The sequence below is a fragment of the Eurytemora carolleeae genome, unplaced genomic scaffold, assembly GCF_000591075.1.
Source record: "Eurytemora carolleeae unplaced genomic scaffold, Eaff_2.0 scaffold1019, whole genome shotgun sequence".
NCBI lineage: Eukaryota > Metazoa > Arthropoda > Copepoda > Calanoida > Temoridae > Eurytemora > Eurytemora carolleeae.
In genome coordinates, this window is record NW_019396906.1 from 62,342 (window position 1) to 85,779 (window position 23,438).

General features: G+C 31.3%; 1 protein-coding gene across 1 annotated transcript in view; it reads right to left on the reverse strand.

Moving 5' to 3' along the window:
- The window catches only part of LOC111709961 (neural cell adhesion molecule 1), a 78,923-nt gene that overhangs the window by 12,722 nt on the left and 42,763 nt on the right, over positions 1-23,438 (reverse strand). Inside the window, exons 16-25 of the mRNA XM_023483945.1 lie at positions 22,824-22,925; positions 20,330-20,403; positions 19,391-19,435; positions 18,893-18,941; positions 15,989-16,050; positions 14,438-14,520; positions 12,515-12,612; positions 10,532-10,629; positions 8,482-8,558; positions 198-325 (exon numbers count right to left, since the gene is read on the reverse strand). Of these exons, the coding sequence (XP_023339713.1) occupies positions 198-325; positions 8,482-8,558; positions 10,532-10,629; positions 12,515-12,612; positions 14,438-14,520; positions 15,989-16,050; positions 18,893-18,941; positions 19,391-19,435; positions 20,330-20,403; positions 22,824-22,925 (816 nt within the window). The remainder of the gene's footprint in view (positions 1-197; positions 326-8,481; positions 8,559-10,531; positions 10,630-12,514; positions 12,613-14,437; positions 14,521-15,988; positions 16,051-18,892; positions 18,942-19,390; positions 19,436-20,329; positions 20,404-22,823; positions 22,926-23,438) is intronic.

Here is a 23,438-nt window from a genome sequence, read left to right on the forward strand (position 1 = left end):
CTGCAAAATTATTTTCTTCTTTGTTTTTAAATGTAAACAAAAAGAACATGTTAAAAATTTAAATAGAAGATGGGCGCGAAGCGCCCTAAAAGCCTAGTCACTTTAAAAACGTTTATATCTATTGAGTTCTTAAGCTTATTTGGTGGCTGTTCAGACGTTACATTGATAAAAGAAACATGTTATCCATTATCTTTTACCTTAGATTGCCTGTATCTGAGTTTGTACTCTGTGACCTTGCTGACCGACTCGCAGGTCCAGGTGAGGTTGTAAACACTGGACTGGAAGTTAACACTATGGCTCGTAAACCTTGGTGGGCTCGGTCGACCTAAAATATGAACATAATTTTCTCCCTTCTGAAATTTGCTTATATAACAAAAACTGACCAAAATGTTTCCACAAAAGTAAGTTATTTAAGGATTGTCCTATTCTCAGAATGATGAGGAGGGAGGGGTGGGGTGGGGTTAATAACAAGTTTCATAAATATAAAACCTTGTTTAAACATATATAAATTCTATAATTGACATAACAACTGTAACAACTGCTGAGAACTGAGAAGTCTATGCAGTCTACCCAAGAAACAAAACATAAGAAAACATTTGCAGTTAATAGTGAATATAGTTTAAAAAATCAAATCAAATTAAATCAAATCAAACCAAGTCAAATACAAATACAGAGCGTATGTAATGTCTGAATGTGGAGTCTCCTGAAGATTGCAAAGAATGTAAACATTGTGTGAAGCAATACATATTTCTTTTTTTGTTGTTGAAAATTTCTCGTCTTTCAATATTTAAAGACACATTCTCGCGTACACTTCGGAAGATACAGAGTGTCCCACAAAAGAAAAAAATCATGGATAACGATGCTAATGCTTCTTATCAAGCTTCTAAAAATATCCATCAATTTGTTAATTAACTGAATAAATTGATACAATAAGAGCTTATTATGCATAGAGTGATTCCTAATGTATGTAAACCGGGAACTAAACCGAGAACGTACGTACTGCAGATTTGATTATTATACGTTGCGTTGGGTCAGAATATCCGTATGCCATATATTAGTAAACTTGCGTAATTGGGAGACAGTTAGACAACATTTCATCCATCTAGCTTGGTTTTAACCTGAATATCTGAATATCTGAAAGATGTTTATTATGTGTAATGTAAAATACGAGATGATGAAACCTTATTTAGTCCTGCAAATGAATCATAAAAGATCCGAGATAAAATTAGCAAATATTTTGAACAGATCTGGCAAATATCTAATGTTTGTTCAAGATTTGATAAATATTTATATATGATTGATTATATCTTATTTATTATTTGAGTAGATAACTTAGAAATTGTAAAAGAAAATTGAAATGAATGAAAACCCAAATCCATTAAATTTTGACTTTTAAAATTCGAGGTTAGAAATATCCGGACCTCAGAGATCGGTCAAATCTCTGAACGTCAAGGTTCTAGAGAAGTTTTAAGAATTTTTATTATTCTGTCAAGAAGGGGATAGTTCAATGGGTGTACCGTCCATTTTTCCCGTCTTAGTCTGTAAACATGTATACGGTACAACTTGCTCTAGCTGCTGAAAATTCAGACCAGCACTTAAAGTGAACCAAAGTTTTCATGAGTAAAGTAGGGTTAATGAAGTTTATATTAACCCCGTATGATCGAGGGATTAAGGTAAGGCGGTTTCGTTTACATAACATTTAAAAGTTCCAATCTCTGATTGATGATATACTGTAAAGAGTGTTTAGGTATATATATACTTATATATTGAATAAAATCATTAGCTTTTATGATGAACAGCAGGAGGAGAGGAGGGGGCTAATCCACCCTCCTTACCAATACAATATCTTTATATATGCATGTGTTAGGGTGGTCGTTTCTCTCTTATTAGTGCGATTGAATTATAATGAAATATATGTATATCTTTTAAAGTAAAATGAGTCAGGACTCCAACACCATGCAGAGAGATTTATCTTCTGAGGTGTTTAAAGAAATGTTCTGTTAACGTTGACGATCTGAAATAATGAGATTGGAATAGGTTTACTTAAAGGAATTTTTAGGGAATCCCTTTTCTTTAACTCAATTTTCAAAGCTATGAAGGGTATCGTTGTGAATCAAGTTTTGCCGTCTTTGCATGGAGGGTCACTTGAAATTATGCTTACAGTCCCTTAAGAGAGGTTTCTCTAAAATTGTAGTTATGCTAACTGTATTCTTTGTGTAAAAGATACTTTAGCAATCAACATAGACGGGAAGCTTGCTTGTAGACCAGTTTGTAAGTAAAAGAAACCATAAAACTAATTTCACTGCAACAGGAAGAACTTTAGTCTAAATTTATCACCGTAATTAAATATTTTGCCTGGCATTAAAAATACAAAATTTCATAAACCTAATCTATTTTTGAGAACTTGTATATCGTATCCAGGATGCAGTGCCTTGACTATCCCTGCAAATTTGTGGATGTTTCCTAAATGCTAATTTTTTATGTGAGCGTTTGATGGCACACCACACTTTTCTTTCGTCAGTACCACAAATGACGTCATTTCTTCCGACCACACATTTTTTGCGTCCGCGCGTTGCTTCTGTGCTTTCAACAGTATTTTGCTTATGCCTTAAAACACTTTTTTTCAAATTTAGGCAGCGTCATGTTTTTCAATATGGGTTGATTTTCTTTAAAATGCGTGCCTCACCTATTTTTCGTCCGAACCACACAACTTTCTGTTGCTTTCTTATTTTACTCCTAAACTGCAACTTTTCGGTTATATTGTGCTGGAAGTTTTAGAATCTACAGCTAAACATTTACATATTTTTGTAGAGAACATAGTAATTGGTTTTGATTTGCTTGAGGTATTATGAAATCAAAATTTCCATGAATTGTTTTATGCCTAAAAAGAATCTAAGCAATGCCGGACGAAAAAAGGTGTGGTCGGACGAAATAATTGTAAGTTTTGACGTCATTTATAGTCGGCGCGGTGTGCCTTCCCTCTCTCGTCATGTACTCCAGTTGTACACAATGGACCCCGTTGTATGAAATATCGCATATTATACAGGGTGTCCCAATAAATTCATGGGAATTCAGTGACGAATGCGATATCGTCTTTTCAAATAATTCTTTGATTTAGTATAGTGATACCTACTGAGAAAGCTGTAATCCGTAAGATTTTCGTATGCTATGTATACAATTTGTTTCTTAGTGTTTTGACTAAATAAGTTGTACTTAAGAAAACAAGAAAATAACAGTATACAAACAGATTAAAACTTGTCCGTCTTCACTGCTCACCTTACAAGGACATTATAGACACATCTTTACAGCCATTCACCGTTTTCATAAAATAAACTTTAGCAGACATAAGAATATTATGTCTTTTAAGATCAGGTATTACAATGCTAATTCATAATAAAGACGATATCGAATTCGTCACTGAATTCCCATGTTTATTGGGACACCATGTAGCAAGGGCTCTCTCATCTGCTCCCCCCCCCCTTAAATATATCTTTGTATTATCTTATCTCTAAAAGACCCTAATGCTCCCATTTTCTATTTTTCTATAGTAGAAGATGTATAGTTACAACAAATCCATTATAAATATAAAAGGATTGAAATTTTTAAACAACAATACACGTATTTGAAAAGGCTAATTTCGTTCCCGCTGATTTGCAAAATTGGACAATATTCATAATGTAAAATGTATATTCATAATAACTCAAATTCGTAATTAAAATATTTTTCTATTATAAAACTAGTGCTGCAGTTTTAGGGCTCAATTCTCACCCTCCTTCTTACATTAACAAGTTTTAACGTTAATCTCTGAATGTCGCCCTTTTCAATCGCTCTCAAATATTTTCGCGACCCACTGTGCACCTAGCTGGAGTTATTTCAGGTTTGAAGGTTGGCATTTGGCATTGGTAATAGAAGATATGACTTTAAAAATTATAAATTCCTGTGGAGCTCTTTTTAAGAAAATCCATTTTTGCGAAATTAAGTGCTTTTTTAGGTTTAAACTCACCGTTCACCTCATGCACCTAGGAAGTAGCATTTTAAATAGCAGCACATGAGATTTTAACATTTTCTGACAATGTATAGATTTTTAGAAATTCCTGTCATGCGATTTCGGAGAAAATTTCATGTAAACTTTGTTGTGTAGTTTAGACTTGATAAAGGCGTTTGACTCAGGAAAACCAAAATCTTTAAATTTTTTGCTTAATTATTATCATGTTATAATAAATTTCTCAATGTATAATTATCATGAAGAAAATAATTTAAAAAATGATTTTTAGGCAAAAAAAGTTCGATTTATTTAATCTCCCGCAACCATTGAACAAAGATATCATCTTTTGGCATGTTTTATAGATCCCTGTTTTTCTTTTCGTTCAAAATTACAATATTTAAGTCACCACAACCTTCCAGTTTTCAGTGTCTACAATATACTTGTAACAAATGTCTTACTCCAATAGTTTCTTTTAAGTCTGTACCAATCCAGGTATAACCTTCGGTTTACTCAAGTATCCATCAATCGAGATACAACCTCTGTATTCGTTAGTATCTATCAATCGAGATACAACATCTGTATTCGTCAGTATGTATCGTACAGATATAACTAGCTCTAGAAATCGATATTCTACAATAATACCTTAGTCTGATACCACACTCTCTGTATTCTCAGAATGCATCGTTCAGATACTCTGTATTCTCAGTATGTATCGTTCAGATACTCTATATTCTCAGAATGTATCGTTCAGATACTCTGTATTCTGTATATTTCGTTCAGATATTATCTGTATTCTCAGTATGCATCGTTCAGACACTCTTTGTATCTTCATTATGTATCGTTCAGATACTCCATCATATATTTTCAGTGTGTATCCTACAGATACAACTCGCTCTAGAACTCAATGTTCTACATTAATACTTCAGCCTGTATTAATCCAGATACGAAGCTATATGTATTCTTCAATGTGTATCGTACAGTTACAACTCGCTCTCGAACTTGCTTGTCCGATAAATAATACTTCAGTCTGTATCAATACAGATACGACGAAAGTATTCTTTTACTCTGTATCCTACATATACAAATAGAGCTGACTCTCTGCCCTCTACACGAGACAAAGGTTCATGTTCAACTGTTCTATATTTTGGGTTTTATGGTTCAAGTTAAATCAATGAACGTAGTTAAATTAAATCGTAGTCAAAACTAATAAACGTAGTTCTCAGAAATAAACGAAACATTGTTAGGGTGCAGATAATATCACAACTATATATATAGGTATGTTTGGGTTTGCAAATATGTAGTTTATTAACTATATTTATTACATACTAATACCCCATGAATCAAGAACCTTAATGATGCTCTAAAAAGAAGTATACTTATTCATAAGAGTCTACTGGATGAAGCAAAGAATGGAAACCATATTCCCTAACCTTATCAGTGAACACTCAACAAACCTCCAAATCTGCACAGGGTCCATTGGCCAGCCTATGCCTTTTCTCTAGATAGTGCAATTACAAATCTTAATATATATTGTTTTAGCCTCACAACTGCTTAGAGCTCTGATAGTAACCTTGTATCTTAGACCAAGACGTTAGTCTGCAGTGAAACTTCACCTGGTTTTAGAGCTGGAAAATATCTTAAATTCTGAACAACACCTCTTTCAAACTTATTCCTATAACATTTGACACACTTTTGGATAGCCCTTGGGCTTTACTTCAATGATCTGAAAAAAATTAGCAAACTAGCAAGATTTCAAATATTTATTGTAATTTCAAGTTATTTTATAGGCGACACCATTTGGCCAAGCAAGAGGAGTTAGGAGAAAAATGCACCAAAAACTGTTTTTAATTATAGCTTTTTTGGCCAATATCTTATACATTTGCCTCTAAACTTGTCAATGAAACATTTGGAGGCCATTGGAGGCCATTTCTAAATTGTCCAAAGTAATTTAGATGGCAATGGTATTGAGTTGGAAAAAAAATTTACTTTAACTACTCCAGGATGGAGCTAAAGAAAGGTTTCAAAAATACATGATTTTTTACCTTTTCCTAAATATTTAACCATCAAAAAAACAAAAATTCTAAAAAAAATAATGCCATTAAAAAAATAAAATTTGACCCTGAAATATTGATTTAGATTTTTCCCACTCTTTGCTCCAAACATAAAAATTTACCCCCAAAATATCCTGAATTGGTAAGGTAGTTTTCATGATTTCAAGCATAAGACACATAATTTTTCCCCTCCCCCTTAGAAATGTTTAGGGGGGAGAAAAACATTTTATTTCGCGCTACCCGTCAAATATTTGATCTTTTCCCCCCTTGCTGAATGTCTAGTTGCGCGCCTACACGTACCCTTCTTCAAATCTACTCATGTTTAGTTTTCTTGGGCCTTTTGAAATAAAGGCATTTAAAACACTGTTTTCCGAAATTAAGTCAAGCCTCTTTGGGTGCATCGCCATTCTTCCCAGGTTGACTAACCTGTCGTTATTCATAAATGACCCGTTCCAGGTCAAAAGTATTTGGATTAATGACTGTAAAAATCAATGAGTTATTGCAATTGGAGACATGTGATTTTGGGATTTTATTAATATATTTTTTCTTCTCGCGTCACGTATCCAATCACTGTGAGTCTGTGTATTGATTTACAAATAAGGTATACAGATAAACAACGAAGAAGAAGATATTGTTCCATTGTTTGGAAACAGATTCAATTTACTCTCAAACTTGCTTCGCCTAAACCTATCAATCAATATCTTCTTTCTTGTTTAATTTCTTCCAAATGTTTGAAATATATTTACAAATTGTATGCGCAATCTACATCTATTCAAAACTATAATTCGGAAATTCTTCATTACGTCAAAATTGAAGTAGATTGTATGTAAGATTGAAATCTGATTATTAAGAAGAACAAGAATGTTTGAAGTTCTTCCCTGTCACCAGATAAATTTGCTATTCTCATACTTGTGCAGAAGATCAATACTAGAGAAGCAACGTGATCACAAAGTTTAATAAGTAATGTTGCATAAAGGAATTGAGTCTTTGTAACAAACTCTAATTTTCTAATACCTATATTTTTCCACCTGATGGTGTAAACCTTTTATATTTCAAACTTTTTTCATCTAACAGAATTCATAGTTTGAAATATCTGAGGTCTACGGCATGGGGCTACAAAGATATAGAGATTAGAAGATCATAGTTTATGACAAAGACTCAGTTCCTTTGTCTTTCTCACTTTGTCTAGTTTGCAGTGATTGCCCGTTGCATTTTAATATTTAAAACAAAACTTAAGCCGATAAGTTCAGCTGTTACTCTATATACTAAAAGGAAAGTAAGGCAACAATTTTAATATTGATAATATTGAGACGTACTCATATTTTTCTTTAAAAAATCAATGTGCTTTGTCTTGATAAATGACGGAAGAGGATGAGATAATCCTAGTCGTCTTCCTGATTGTCAAGATTAAAGGTAACGTACACGCTAATTCTACAAAATTGTAATACACAATTATTAAATGTTTCTTCCAAATAATTAAATATTTAAAGTGTGATGATGATTTTCATTTATAGCCATTATTACGTCAGACAAAATTAAATTTTTGAAGGTTGGATAACATTTTTTATTCATTTAAGGTTTTTGCATGTAAATTTAGATTTATGTCAAATAAAGGGGGGGGGNGGTGGGTACTTTTAAACACATTTTTTTGTGTGATGAAAAATGAATGGTGGCTAGGCTAGTGTGTGATATACTGAAATTAAGCACGTTTGTCCAGAGCAAGTAACTAGATTGGTGCCAAGAGTTCGGTTCTCGCACTCCACACAAACCTGTGGTTTCATGCATATCAAAAGCTAACATCTGGTTAAACAGTTAAGACCCAGTGACAGATGTAGGAAGACAAAGGGGTGCCCGTAAACAATTCTCGCAGCAAAAGGGTGCATGATTTCTATACTCAATAGGAAAGGAGCTTTAAATGGAATGATCCAAGGAAAAGATGATGAAGAGAGGATAGGTGGACAAGCAGGGAGAGTCTTTGGTTGCCAACTCTAGGTACCTGGAGGTATCCAGTCTGGACTTACAAATGATTGGGAGCAATGAGATATGATGTTTTCTGTCTATAAGGCACCTGGGCCTCATTACAATATATCAGAAGAATTCCTGTACTCTACTATTCACAAGCCAACACATTCCTAAACTGTAAACAGCTGGATTCTAGTCAACCCTCTTCTCAGCATAAATAAAGCGTTTACTGATGAATGTGCTGCCAGATCATAACCCCTGGCAGATCAATAAAAACCCCTTCAACACCAAACTTTCGCACTAGAAAAATTCCGAGATTTGATCGTTAAATCTTTTGAATTTTTTTAAATAAACGAAAATAATTAACTTAAGATTATAATTTTCTGAGTTCTTTTTACAATAATCCCGTTGCATGCACAGATTTGATAATTTGGTTAAAATTTTGTGAAACGTGTTAAAATATTAATAAAGCTGCATTATTACCTGAAATAACAGAAACAGCAGATGCTTTTCCCAGAAGATTAGTTGCCCTACAACTGTAGTTACCGAAATCTGACTCCCTAAACCCCGAGCACTTCATATATATATATATAGCTTTCAGTATAAACCATTTTTACCAAAATCATCTGCATTTTCATTTTTAAGTATTCATGTTAAAACAGCAAAATATTTTAATTACAGATTTCAATCAGTTGCTTAGCGCTTCAAACTAGTTTTTAAAAAACGAATAGTTTGCAGTCTTCTGAAATAGGAAAGGGGAGGTGAAGGGAAAATTTTAACGTTAAACCTTGTATGTATAGTAAACCATATGTATTTAAATCAAATTTAGATTTTTGACAAATTTTTAAATGTAGTATTTTAACAAGTGAAGATACCCTTGTTCTGTGTGATGTTTTTCAGAGAAATTTGTTTTTTCAAATGCCATTTCTTTCTTTTTTCATAGATTTTATATAGTTTTCTTTACTATGAAGGAATTGAGTTTTATTAATTATATGTTATTTTCCAAAATATTTGAGAATTTTCAATTGTAGTTTTTGTATATGGGGGTCAAAGGTATCAAGCACAAGCTTAAAAGTTAAAGAGAAAGTGACCTTTTTTGTTTTTTCTAATTCACAGTATTTATTTAAAGCCCTTCCACGATCTATGTTAAACATTCATTATTAAACTTTCCAGGAAATCCATCAAATTAGGTTCAATATATATATTCAGTTAATCATCTATTCAATTTACGTCAGCATTCATTCATGTTCTCTTTATTTCCAATTTTTTTTATCTTTTATTAATTTAAGTTGATTTCAAAAGCATTTTAGAATCTTCGAGTTGTCTTTTTGAAATAAATATTTTTATAAAGCTGATTTTTTCTTCATTCTGACACTATCAATTAAAGATTCGCGAAGTCATGTTAAGCACTTTTCCAACAAAGAATGAAATCTAGTATGTTCACCCTGAAAATCAAAAGTTTACGACGAAAAGTTTAACTTTAAAATTTCAAAAATTGAATACAGTCATTATTGTTTGTTAGATAAAATTTGCATGGTATGGATGTACATCTTTAAGAAGGTCTTGAAATAAGAATTCATATTCTTTCAGATTTTTACTTACAAAATTACCCACAAAAGGTTAATGACGATCTAAACCTCTAAAATTAAAACGCTCTGAAGGCTAAATTTCGTTTTGTGTCTTGCATACAAATTTTTTTATGTTAAATGTACTTTTTGATTTGACAAAAAAAGTACACAGCAAAAAGGCTGAATGAACTTCGTCTCTTCCTTTGAGGGTACCCCTTGTATATTAAGCAGTAGGCTAAGCAGAAGCTGAATATTTGCTTGTTCTCTAATCATATTTATATTCTCAGGTATTTTTAAAGTTTTTGAACAAATGAATGTGATAACTTTTTTGAATCCCTGAAATTTGAAAATGTGAAAGTTTTGTGCCCTGATTATCTCCGATGCCGTTGGTCTAGTTAGGAGAAGTTTCTGTAAAGTTTTCCTTGCTCTGTAGTGCAGTTCAGAATAGAAAATATAATAAACTTCTCAACTCGCAGAACGATACACATGTTTCAAATATAGCGATTTAAAAGGAATTGTTGACGATATTTTTATTTACGTCTTCTAAGGCAGGGACTTATAAAATTCATCTCAGATCATACTCAAGAATTTTCTTACGCAAGTTTCTTTTAAGCTTTTCTTGCATGGTTGAATTATGTTAGTATTTTTACATACTTTAAGAACTATTAATGCAAATTTGCGTTACTTTTTATTTATATAGTGGTATGTGATATCTACAACGGTGTCCTGTAAACCTTTATCTGAAGAACAATTAGGAAGCTCTTGGAGTTTTCCTATTCGGGAAAAGTGTTAAATTCTGCCATTTTCCTTCCTGTGTGGCTTAATTCCGCAAGTGACCTACTGTGAGAAACCGCGATTAAAAATAGTATGTTTTACATGCTTTAATGCAGACGAAGGTTTAAAGGGTAACGCTGTGAATTGGACAGCAACTCCACAAATGGAGAAAATATAAAGTGATAAGGTCCCTTATATCGATGATTTTAATTGTCCAGCGTCCTGGTTTTTCGGTCATAAGCAGTCGATCCGTTTCAAATATTTTCCCGGAGTTTCTGAACCAGGTCACCTAGACAAAAACAGAAATAACCTTTACTAGTAATAACAGGATTTGTTTTTCCTCTCCTGTTTTGTTAGTTACTATATACCCAGCCTGTTATTATCTTATTTTTCTTCTTTACTCAACTAAAACTTTTCTTTACTGTTTAAACAGGTATTTAATGTCATATCTGTTTCCCATTCGTAATCTTTAACTGGAATGAAATTAAAATGGTTTTAAACCTTCTCAAATATTGTCCTGTTTTAGAATGTGTCAGTTTGTTATATACCAATGACAATGGTTAGACAAATGGTGTACATCGTACATAGTACATGAATTAGAAAACTCAGTGTACTGGGTTCAGGATATACTACCGGGGATTGGTTTGGATTACCAAATGGATTCTCTCACCGCAACCTTGAAAATAGATTTATCTTAGAGTTAAGCTCTGAAATATTTTCTTAATCTATTTTCACATATTGTTCAGATTTGAGAGAAACGGATTTAGAAAGAACATATTATGGATTAGTGAGTATAATATTTGAATATTTAAACTCACGCCAAATTCTTTCCAACACAGGACAGGACTTCACTTTGTTCAGTTTCACAAATAGTAATCCATTCTAATCTACACCCTTCTATCCAGCTAGTAATCCATTCTATACCCTTCTATCCAGCTAGTAATTCATTCTATACCATTCTATCCAGCTAGTAATTCATTTCTACACCCTTCTATCCAGCTAGTAATTCATTCTACGCCCTTCTATCCTATACTTGTAATCCATTCTATACCATTCTATCCAGCTAGTAATTCATTCTACACCCTTCTATCCAGCTAGTAATTCATTTCTACACCCTTCTATCCAGCTAGTAATTCATTCTACCCTTCTATCCTATACTTGTAATCCATTCTATACCATTCTATCCAGCTAGTAATTCATTCTACACCCTTCTATCCAGCTAGTAATCCATTCTACACACCCTTCTATCCAGCTAGTAATTCATTCTACATTCTTTCTTTCCAGCTAGTAATCCATTCTACATTCTTTCTTTCCAGCTAGTAATCCATTCTATACCCTTCTATTCACCTAGTAATCCATTCTACACCCTTCTATCCAGCTAGTAATTCATTCTACACCCTTCTACCCTATACTTGTAATCCATTCTATACCCTTCTATCCAGCCAGTAATCCATTCGACATTCTTTCTTTCCAGCTAGTAATCCATTCTACATTCTTTCTTTACAGCTAGTAATCCATTCTATACCCTTCTATTCACCTAGTAATCCATTCTACACCCTTCTTTCCAACTAGTATTCCATTCGACATTCTTTCTTTACAGCTAGTAATCCATTCTACATTCTTTCTTTCCAGCTAGTAATCCATTCTACATTCTTTCTTTCCAGCTAGTAAGCCATTCTACATTCTTTATTCTTCCTTTCTAACTAGTAATCCATTCTACATTATTTCTTTCCAGCTAGTAATCCATTCTACATTCTTCCTTTCTAACTAGTAATCCATTTTACCATTTTATGCCATTTCTTTCCTATATGTCAACATAAGTTTTAGTTTCAACAATGAATCATTGATTTATCTTTCATAAATGAATTCACAGGTGATTAGATTAATGGTCAATATGGTACTAATGAACCTAATTAATTAAAGAATTACTAAATTAATGAATGAATAAAAATAAATGAATTAATGAGATAGTTACAGGATGAATAAATGAATTGATGAAATAAGTACTGACTGACTAAATAAATAAATAAATAAATAATAGATTAATGAATAAATAAAGGAATGGATTAATTTATAATAGATGAATGAAAGGATAAATGAGTAAAAGGATGAATTAAAGAATGACAGGATGAATGAATTATGGGATGAATAATTAAATGAATGAGTGAATGCACCTGTGGAGAAGGATCTGAATAAACAATGCAATCAATATCTATCTCTGTTCCACTCTCAGACTTTAACCAATTCTGCTCCATTTCTACCTCCGGTGGATCTAATAATTAAACATTATATATTTAACTAGACAAGAGGGCAGGATATCCCACTTTTCTTCAGAATTTATTTTAGAAGTTAAATGCTGTCATTGGCGGATTAAGACGTCTTGTCCCTGAACTTCTTGGCTTAGCCACCAGCTCAAAATTTCCTGACTCAGAAACCATATTTTTTTATTATTTTTATCTTTCTTTAAAAACTTATCATCACGACAAAATAAAACTCATTTCTTTGTCTTCTACCAGACCTAATTATACTTTAAGAGTCTTCAACTCAAACAAGAAAAGGAAGTGTAATTATAATTCCTCTGAAAGTTGGTTTATATAAAAGACACAAAATATAAACTTTCTGATAATGCATACGACTGTGAATGTGTGACACTACAAAAAACATTGTACAACACAGAATATTACTTATGGATTCAGAATACAGAATTTTGCATAAAACAAGATTATTCTAACTAATGAAAGGCCCCGAAGGTTATGAAAAAAAGAGTTGAAGAGTATGTCTGTTAGTATGTTCAATTGAACTTATTATCAATAAAAAATTTGCTAGTCCAGGTTTTTGTAAACAACGCTTAATGATAAAATAAATAGTAACCAAATTCGGACTAAACAACGACACTGTAAGATATAATTCTAAAAATCAAGGAAAAAGGGTGTGATAGATAGATAGATTTGCGCACATAAGATAAACGGATGTGATAGATAGATAGATTTGCCCTTGTAAGATAAACGGATGTGAAGATAAACAGATTTGACCTTTTACGCTGTAACTACTTTTATTAGATAAATATATTTGCTCTTGTAACGATCATTGTTCGGAAAGATAAAAAGGTTTGATGTTGTAACGATCATTGTTCGGAAAGATAAAAGGTTTGATGTTGTAATGACCATCGTAAGATAAATAGATTTGCTCTTCCAACTACCTTTGTTAAATAAAAAGAGTTCCTTGTTAGATAAATTATTAGATAAATAGATTTTCTCTTGTAACGACCATTGTTGGCTAGAAAAAAAGGTATTCTCTTGTAAAGACCATTGTTGTGATAAATAAATAGATGAACTGCTCTTGTAAAGACGATCTCTCTGATAAAGAGCATACAAAACAAATATAATTAAAAGTAAGGATTAAAAAAAGAAAAGCTTGGAAAGCTGGTTGACGTCTGGAAATCAAAAAACTTAATCAAAAAGCGATAATATTCAAATCTGTAAACTTAAAACGCATATTTGTCTTAAATTCAAAGTTGTGAGGTATTGCTTTTTACAGAGGCGCAACTGGGGGGGGCGGTCGGGCGCGCGCCCTCCCCTAGCACCTGAGAGGGGCCCCCTGAACTTTCTTTGGCGCTCTGCGCACACATTGATTGACTCATATCGTTATCAAAGAATTGATTGACTCATATCGTTAATTTTACAGTTGTTGAAAATATAAATTTTTTAAAAACACAAGAAAAAAACGATTTGAATTGAACACAGCCAAATCTGCATGCAACAACTGAAAATTTCCTTTTTTCGACATCAAACCCTTATAAAAATCGCATTTATTTTGAAAAAAAAATTCTAAAGGGGAGAGGGGGTGCAAGACCACCCCTACACCCCCCCTAACCATTACAAAATAATAAATTTTCCCCCTAGTTGCGCCTCTGGCTTTTTAACCTAACCTTTAAAAATTATTTGAAATTGGCCTCGCTTTTAGATTTTTGAAATGTATTTGGAATTTCTATTAAGTTAGAAATTTTTATATTTAACGTTGTAAAAATTTGTATACATCAGAAGCAATAATAATTAAAAATATATTTATAAAAATAGAAAAGATTATTAAAAACCTACATTTAACCCTGACAGTTATGACAGCTTGTGCAGGTGTTGAAACTCCATTACTGGCTTGACAGATGTAATTACCGCTGTCTTGCCTGTTTACAAAACATTCTTCAACAATATTGAAGGAATTTATTGGGTTTATTTATTAAAAATATTTCTTTCAAAGTATAAAAAGCTTTTCTTTCATGTATATTAAATACCTTAAAATATTTTTCCATTTATTTGAGTAATTTTAAAATTGAATCTATTGAACTCAAGGAAAAAAATGATTTTATAGTTTTACTTTTGTAAGAATTACCCCTCACCTTCAGGGCCGGACCGGGGAATGATTTTCGAAGAAAAGACAAGTTTGATGATACTGTGTATTACGATAATATTTAAAATTCTACTATTTCAAACGATAGATCGAAATATAAAAAATAATTTCTTAAATACATTTCGCCGAGATTCCTTAAAAAATAATCAATTCTTTTTGTTTTTGTTTTGTAAGCTGCATGTAAATTGTACATTGTACGTTTAAAAAAATAAATTTTGCTTTGCTTGAATGTCTGGGTGTTTGTTTTACCCCAGGGAAGGTTTATTAATGCTTAGAATTGCAAAAATGTGTCTTCAAATATTTTTAATTTCGTAAAATTTTAAAATCTACGAAAAAATTGTAAATGTGCAATCTGCAATCGAAGAAAAAATGCTGAAAGATTGAGCATCTATTTAATGTTAAAATAGAAGATGGGTGAGAACAGGCATAAAGTTTTGTGTGGAAGGAAGGTTTCAGGAACATCAAAATTTGAGGACAAATTCCAGGATAATAGTTTTTTAAATTGCGCCAATTCGAAAAGAAAAATCCTCCAAAAGGATTTGAGTTTTTCCCACAAACTCAAATATTCGTATCCCTATATCTTGGCCACCCAATGTCGTAGACCTTAGATATTTCAAACAATTAATTCTGTTAGATCAAATAACCTAAGTTTGAAATATCAAAGGTTTATACCCACTGGTTGCAGAGATATAGAAATTAGAAAATTTGAGGTTGTGGCAAAAACTCAATTCCTTTAAAATTTATTTAAATTGTCCGACTTTCAGAGCAACAACAATTAAAAGTTAAAATTATTTACAGGAAAGGTGGCGCAAAGCGCCCTAAAAGCTTAGTAATTAAATACTGAAGTATTTTTTCATTTCAACAACTTTATATATTTGATTCTGATTTCTTATACGTTTTAATCAGATCTAAAGGAGCTAACATTTTAAAAATGAATAAAATATTTTTTTGTTTGTTTATCCCTATTGTAATAAGATTAATTGATTGATTGGGTTTGGTGATGGGTTGCGTGCTAGAATATATTATTCCCTTGCACCATTCAAAACCACGAGGTCACAAACTTGGATCTGTTACAACCCAAACCAATGGATTACAGTCTTTTAAAGAGAATGTCAGCAAAATTTTAGCGAGTGTAAAAACAATAGCGTTGAACTTCTTAATACTGCAACCACAGATGTTTTTTTACAAGTTAAAGTAACCCGAAGAAGAAGAAATGTTTTTTAATGATTAGTTGAAGTTTGTTCCTGTTGACATTAGTGAGTGGAAGGGAGAGTCCCTCATATCCTGGTCTTCTCATATACCCGCCCTTAAATATACAATTCAGATCATATCCTGGTCTTCTCATATATCCGCCCTGAAATATACAATTCATATCATATCCTGGTCTTCTCATATATCTGCCCTTAAATATAAAATATAGATCATATCCTGGTCTTCTCATATATCCGCCCTTAAATAAACAATTCAGATCATATCCTGGTCTTCTCATATATCCGCCCTGAAATATACAATATAGATCATATCCTGGTATTCTCATATAACCGCCCTAAAATATACAATATAGATTATATCCTGGTCTTCTCATATATCCGCCCTTAAATATACAATATAGATCATATCCTGGTCTTCTCATATATCCGCCCTTAAATATACAATTTATATCATGTCCTGGTCTTCTCATATATCCGCCCTTAAATATACAAATATATTTTCAATAAATGTGGAACTAACATCTACTTTTTTACTCTACAGAGGTTTGGTCCATCACCATCACCGTATTTTAATTCAGGGACTGTCGGTGTAATTTAAAGTGACTTTTGATATGAAAATAGGCAAATGCTCAACACTACCTGTAAAAAATTTATCGAAAAATAATCAAATTTTAAAGATATAACTATTGATATCTCCTGCATTCTTGATCAGACAAGAATTTTAAGAGAACCGGTGTGAATCGGACATGCCATTCTATAAGTGGAAAGCCACTTAAAATATACAGTTGGAAGTTTGTTTTTTGGTCATCTTTTCGTCTTTGTTCTTCCATTAAGTTTATCCGTAAACAAATATTGAGATATTATATTATCTTGTTTTTTTTTTCATATGATTTTATCTTTAAATAACACTTCTGGTTTTTTTATCAAAGCCAATTTTCGTATTTAAAAAAAATTGTTTTGGAGGAAACAGAAAATTGATTTTTACTGTCTACTCTATAAACTCCTTGTACCTTTATATGCTATAAACAAAATAACAACATTTCATAAGAGAGCTTACAGAATTTTAAGTTTCTTATATTGCTTGTAAAAAGAAGCCCTAATACTTCAGAAAGAATAAAAGAAATTCTAGCTTTAGTATGTAGTTTGTTACATGTTAATGTAATATAATTAAAAATGCAATCTAAAATTAAATGGCAGTATGCATCCAATGAGAAAGGTTGATGAACTACATACCGTCAGTTCAACTATTTCTTAAATATTAAGTGCTCACTGGCTGAAATCCTGAATTACCGATTCAAAATTCAACGTTTTAATCAACTTTAATTATTTTGACGCAAACTCTGCACACACAAATTGTGTGTCAAAATTCATGCAACAATTATTCGAATTACAAAACTATAGCAAAAATTTGACTGTATAGTAAAAAGCTTTTCCCGCAATTTTTCTGAAATGTTTGCGCATATTGTTTTGTGTTTTGGACCACAGCATTAATTTTCACGTAAAAGTGCTGAATTTCGCACAAACGTCTACGGAACTCCGCTCAAAAATTTCCGGAATTCGCATGCAATTTTTCGTAAAAATTTGCTTCCGCTATAAACCCTAGTGCATATTTACACACACTGGAGGGTTGGGATATTGGGTCCAGAGTTTATATATTTAATCACGCCCAATAATATATATATATATATATATATATATATATATATATATATATATATATATATATATATATATATATATATATATATATATATGTATATATATATAAGTCGACCCAAGAATCAGTAAATGCAATTGTATTTATTTAAGGTGCAGGGTTTGATTAGGCGGCGTTTATCAGGCCTAATACAATTTATCTTCTTCAGTAATAAAAGTCTTATATATTTTAGGTCGATTAATATTTTTAACTAAAAAGAAAAACCTTTGTCATGTTTCAAAACAAAGCACCAAAGCGGAAAAAAAATATTTTATATCTACAATTATGTATAAAGCATTGAATAAAGGTTGACTAAGATTGAATTTAATGAAAGGAAAGCGGGAAGCAGTTAAAGTAGGTATTAATGGTTTAACCGGTTTTCTTTGGTGAATTCTCGGCCATACTAAAAAAGTATTTTAACTGTGATTACATAGTTTAACTACTTCCATTTATTCCTTTAAAACAATGCATGTGAAAAATTTTGCAAAAAGTATTACACGCAAGTTGAAAAATTAATTAAATATTTGAAAATGCATATGAACAAGACAATTTTCTAAAGGAATTGAGTCTTTGAAACAAACTCTGATTTTCTAATCCCAATATCTTTAGATTCCAATGTCGTAGACCTTTGAAATTTCAAACTATGACTTCTGTTAGATCAAAAAACATTTACGACATTGGGTTTCAAAGATATAGGGATTAGAAAATCAGAGTTTGTGGCAGTGAATCAACTCCTTTAATCCGAATATTTGGATCAACATGATTTGTACTTTTTTGACGTCAACAAAAGGATCAGCTTAATTAAGTTTAGTAAGTTGTAAATTGATTAGAATTATTGCTTTTCCAAACTAAGAATTCTGCTATTTTGTCAATTTAAATTTTTATATTACATTATTGAATAATCAAATAATGTAGAACCCTGAACTAACCAGAGAGAGAAGTATTCGGTTTCTTTTATTTGAAATCAAACGTGTTTTCGTCTTTATTTCTACAATCTTAAAACTTACAGATTTGTTTATTTTATACTTTTTCATTCAAAATGTATATGCCAACAAAAAAAATATTTTAGATAAATGGCTATAAAATTATGTAAAAGGGGTCAAATTGTGATCGAAAGTCACAGTTTTCTGAAATATTGACAGAACCGTTAAATCCACGTGGTAGAATAGCCGAATGATTTTAATTTGTCCGTTCGGTTATATTTAAGAATATCTTTTGTCGATCAATCTAATGATCTTTACCTGTTTTGACCAAATAATACGTGGATTGGGATAGCCCTGCCCAGAGCAGCTAAAATAATTTGAATAAGATAAAATTGACAATGATACGATTGATAATGATAAGATTGATAATGATAAGATTGATAATGATAAGATTGATAATGATAAGATTGCTAGTGATAAGATTGATAATGATAAGATTAATAATGATAAGATTGATAATGATAAGATTGCTAGTGAGAAGATTGATAATGATAAGATTGATAATGATAAGATTGATAATGATAAGATTGATAATAAATAGATAGATTATAAGATTGATAATGATAATGAAAAGAAGAAAGATATATTAAGAAAATAAGAAAGGTATCTTAAGATTAAAAGAAAGAGATATAAAAAGAAGAAAAAAAATATATCTATAGAAAGAAGATTGAGATAAACAAAGTTGAAAGAGATCTAAAAATAAGAAAAAAAGTGTTAAAGTGATATAAAAAGATGAAAAAATTAAAAAAGTTCTACCTTAGAGTATAATTATCGCCCTTATAGAGATCGACTTTATTTTCTCTAAAATAAATAAATCCTTTATGTTTAAACTCTTGTATTTTACTGGGTTAAATACTAACACCTCAAGACATCTTACTGTTTGAAGAAAATATGCGTATGCAGTGGAAGGCGCTGGAAATTCGCCATAAACTCATTTTTTTGCAACCTGTTGCTTTAAATCTTTGATTTTTCAAACTTTCAATATTTGATCGATCAGCATTCTTAGTTTGAAATAATGAAGTTCTGCAATGAAGTTCTTGCTATAAGAAAATTAGAAAGTGTTGCTGACGATCAGTTCCTTTGTAGTTTAATTAATCATAAAACTTAATTTTTTAATAATTATATATGCCTAGTAAGGGTGAAACATATTCATGAAACACAAATCAAGTAGTAATACTACTGTGTTTTTTTAAAATTTAAAGCAGCATTTAAAAAATGCATTTTTCGATAAAATCAAAACTGACCATCGCAAATGGCTATTTGTGACCGAAAAACCAGTCATACAAGTTATTTTTAAAAAAAATTTCAAAATATGTCGATATGTGTATCAAAAAAAACTGTCTTGCAAAGGCCTAATTCAATGCAGCAAATGGTTAATAAAAATATTCAAAAACGTGCGATTTAGGAGCATTAAGGGGTGGAAAAAATTAGGGAAAGCACAAAATCAGCTGTTTTCCATAGTTTTTCAGCTCCAACTATTTTTTCCGTTGACTATGACTAGGAAAGACGGATCTTTTGAGAAGAAAAAAAACTCTTACTAGCGTTTTTTATCACAAGCCCATTTGCAATGGTCAATTTTGATTTTAACGAAAAATGCCATTTGTAAATGTTTCTTAGCATTAAAACATGCATTAGTATTTACTACTTGGAATTGATTTCTCTCAATTTTGTCAAAAAACCTTTCACCCTTAGTACCTAGTCTGTACTACAGGGGGAACAAGAACTTCTAAAATCTGTTTTCCTCTCAATGGTCTACCAAGGACGTCAACCTATAAAACAAGGTAAACAAATGTTCCAGAGATGGAATTTAAAGAATTTGAGCCGCGGTTTAAATCCGCCAAAATCCGCCAAAACCCGGTTTAAATTTAGCGCCGGCTTAAATCTTGAAACATTTGATACAATTTTAAGTGGAACCAACCATATTTAAACCGCGGCTTAAATTTAAACCACGACTCAAATTCTTTAAATTCGGCCACTGGTGATTCAGCAGCACACTTAGTATTAGTACTTAGACGATACGTATTACCCCAATCGAAACCCAAGAAAAATTCAAATTTTTACAAGTTAAACTCATCTTTTTTATTTGATGACCACATATGAGAAAAGCAAATTATTTGGTTACATACTTGAAATTTATAACTTTTTATTTTTCTCAATAGTTCTTCAAAGAGAGGACTGGGAGCTAGATTTCAATTTGACGTGATGTACAATATGATTTATATATATATTATATACATATTACATACACTAAGATGTACTATTCAGATAAGTACATCAGATATATTAAACAGAACTGTGGTTTCGGGAACATTTATTTTGTGAAATTAACTTTTACAAACATTTTGTTATAACATTTGCTTACTTCTTTTTCTTAAGCAGATGTTTGAAATGGGCCCCATCCTTTCGAATGCATAATTCGACTCTGGTGCGAAAATTATTTGCAATCTTTAGCAGAGCATAATTCAAAGTTATTATCAATCCACATAGATCCTGACTAACTCACTTTTACTTTTTCCTCACAAGTCACAACTGACTTTTACTTTTTTACCTCACAAGTCACTTTTACTTTTTAACCTCACAACTACTTTTACTTTTTTACCTCACAACTCACTTTTACTTTTTTACCTCACAAGTCACTTTTACTTTTTTACTTCACAAGTCACTTTTAATTTTTTTTAGCTCAAAACTCACTTTTACTTTTTTAACCTCACAACTCATTTTTACTTTTTTACCTCACAACTCAATTTTACTTTTTCCCTCACAACTCACTTTTACTTTTTTACCTCACAACTCACTTTTACTTTTTTTCCTTCACAACTCACTTTTTCTTTTTTAGCTCACAACTCACTTTTACTTTTTTACCCCACAACTCATTTTTACTTTTTTACCTCACAACTCACTTTTACTTTTTTACCTCACAACTCACTTTTACTTTTTACCCCACAATTCACTTTTACATTTTTACCTCACAACTCACTTTTACTTTTTTACCTCACAACTCACTTTTACTTTTTTACCTGACAACTCACCTTTACTTTTTCCCTCACAACTCACTTTTACTTTTTTACCTCACAACTCACATTTACTTTTTTACCTCACAACTCACTTTTACTTTTTTAATTCACAACTAACTTTTACTTTTTTTAACCCTTTGTATATTACCACGGACTTATACAAATGTTTAAAAATAACGTTATTAAACAAACATATTCCAAATGGCTTTGGTATTTCTTGGAGGAAAATAAAATAGTTTTCTTCTAAATAATCCTGTTTTAATTTTCTGTCTTAGAAAACATCCCGAGATAAAAAAGATACTCCAACAACAATCGAAATGCACTTTTTCAATTTGGATTTCTGCGTATTATCTATATTTCAGAGAAAATTCGTGGAAAACTATTTAATCTGAAAACCTGCAGCAATATTTTGTCGCAATAAAATGGTAGATAACCTTTAAATAGCATATTTTTCAAATATTTTAAATTTCAAGCTTGAAACATTTATATCAAATTTGACAAATGAAAAATTGTATTTTCATTGTTTCTGATCGATATGAAACTAATAACACAATAACAACGTGACGCTATTCTTCGTGTTCATTAAACATTTCATAAATACTAATTAGCACGAGATTTCTTCTCTATTAATTCCTAACTTATCCTAACTGATCATTAAAGGAAGAGTTGTTTTTCATGGTCTATGGTTCTTGGGAGAATCCACGCGTAATTGAACACAACTAAACATGTACTGATTGTATATTGTATAACCATAAACTCTGAAATTCGATTTCAACAAGTACATCAAAAAAGACCTTTTAATACTTAAATTGCACATTAAAAAGTATAAAATGCAAAAAAAATTTAATAAAGGAAATGAGTTTTTGTCACAAACTCAGATTTGTTAAACCTAACATCTCTGCAACTGGGTAGTGTAAAACTTTGATATTTCAAACTCAAATAATTTGATCTACCAGAATTCATAGTTTAAAATATCTAAGGTCTACGACATTGGGTTGCAAAGTTATAACGATAGGAAAATTTTAGTTTGTGGCATAGACTCAATTCCTTTATACAAAGTTTTTCTTAATTGATATTGCTTTACACCTGGCTTAACTTTTTTTTTATGATACAGAAATGATCGAATCTAGACATCTAAAATACCGAGATTTAGTATTACTTTTAATACTACTTACTTCACAAATATAATCCCCGGCGTCCTCTCTTTGTACATTCCGAATATAAAGGACAAACACTCCGTCCTTTACAGACAACTGAAACCTCGGGTCCTTTCGAACCTAAACAACAGGTTATGCATTAGGTTAATCGGTTTAACTAATTCCATCCATTTAAAACTAATAGAGATAAACTCATGAATCACGTAGAAAACTAGATCAGTTTATTGGTTTACCTTATTTTATTCAATTAAAAGTTTCCAGCTAATACTAAGGCAATACTAATGTGTAAGACATAAATCTGTTCATCGCGCAGTTTAACCTATTCCCCATTCCCTATATTCAAAACCATCCAGCTCAGACTGACAAAAGTTTATGTGGAATATTTGTGAAGTAAATGTTGTAAATATATTTTAGAAGTACCACTACCGCCTTCTTCTGAGTTTGCATTTTTTAATTATAAAAAATAAACTGTTTAAGATATAGATTTAACACCATCAATAAATTTATATCAGGATCGAATAATCGATTACAAAAGTAAACTGAATTTTTAAACTTAGCGTTTATGTGTAAAATATATTTATTTCAACACACCAGATGACAAAATCTGAGTGTTTATTACTTTATAAAAACCCT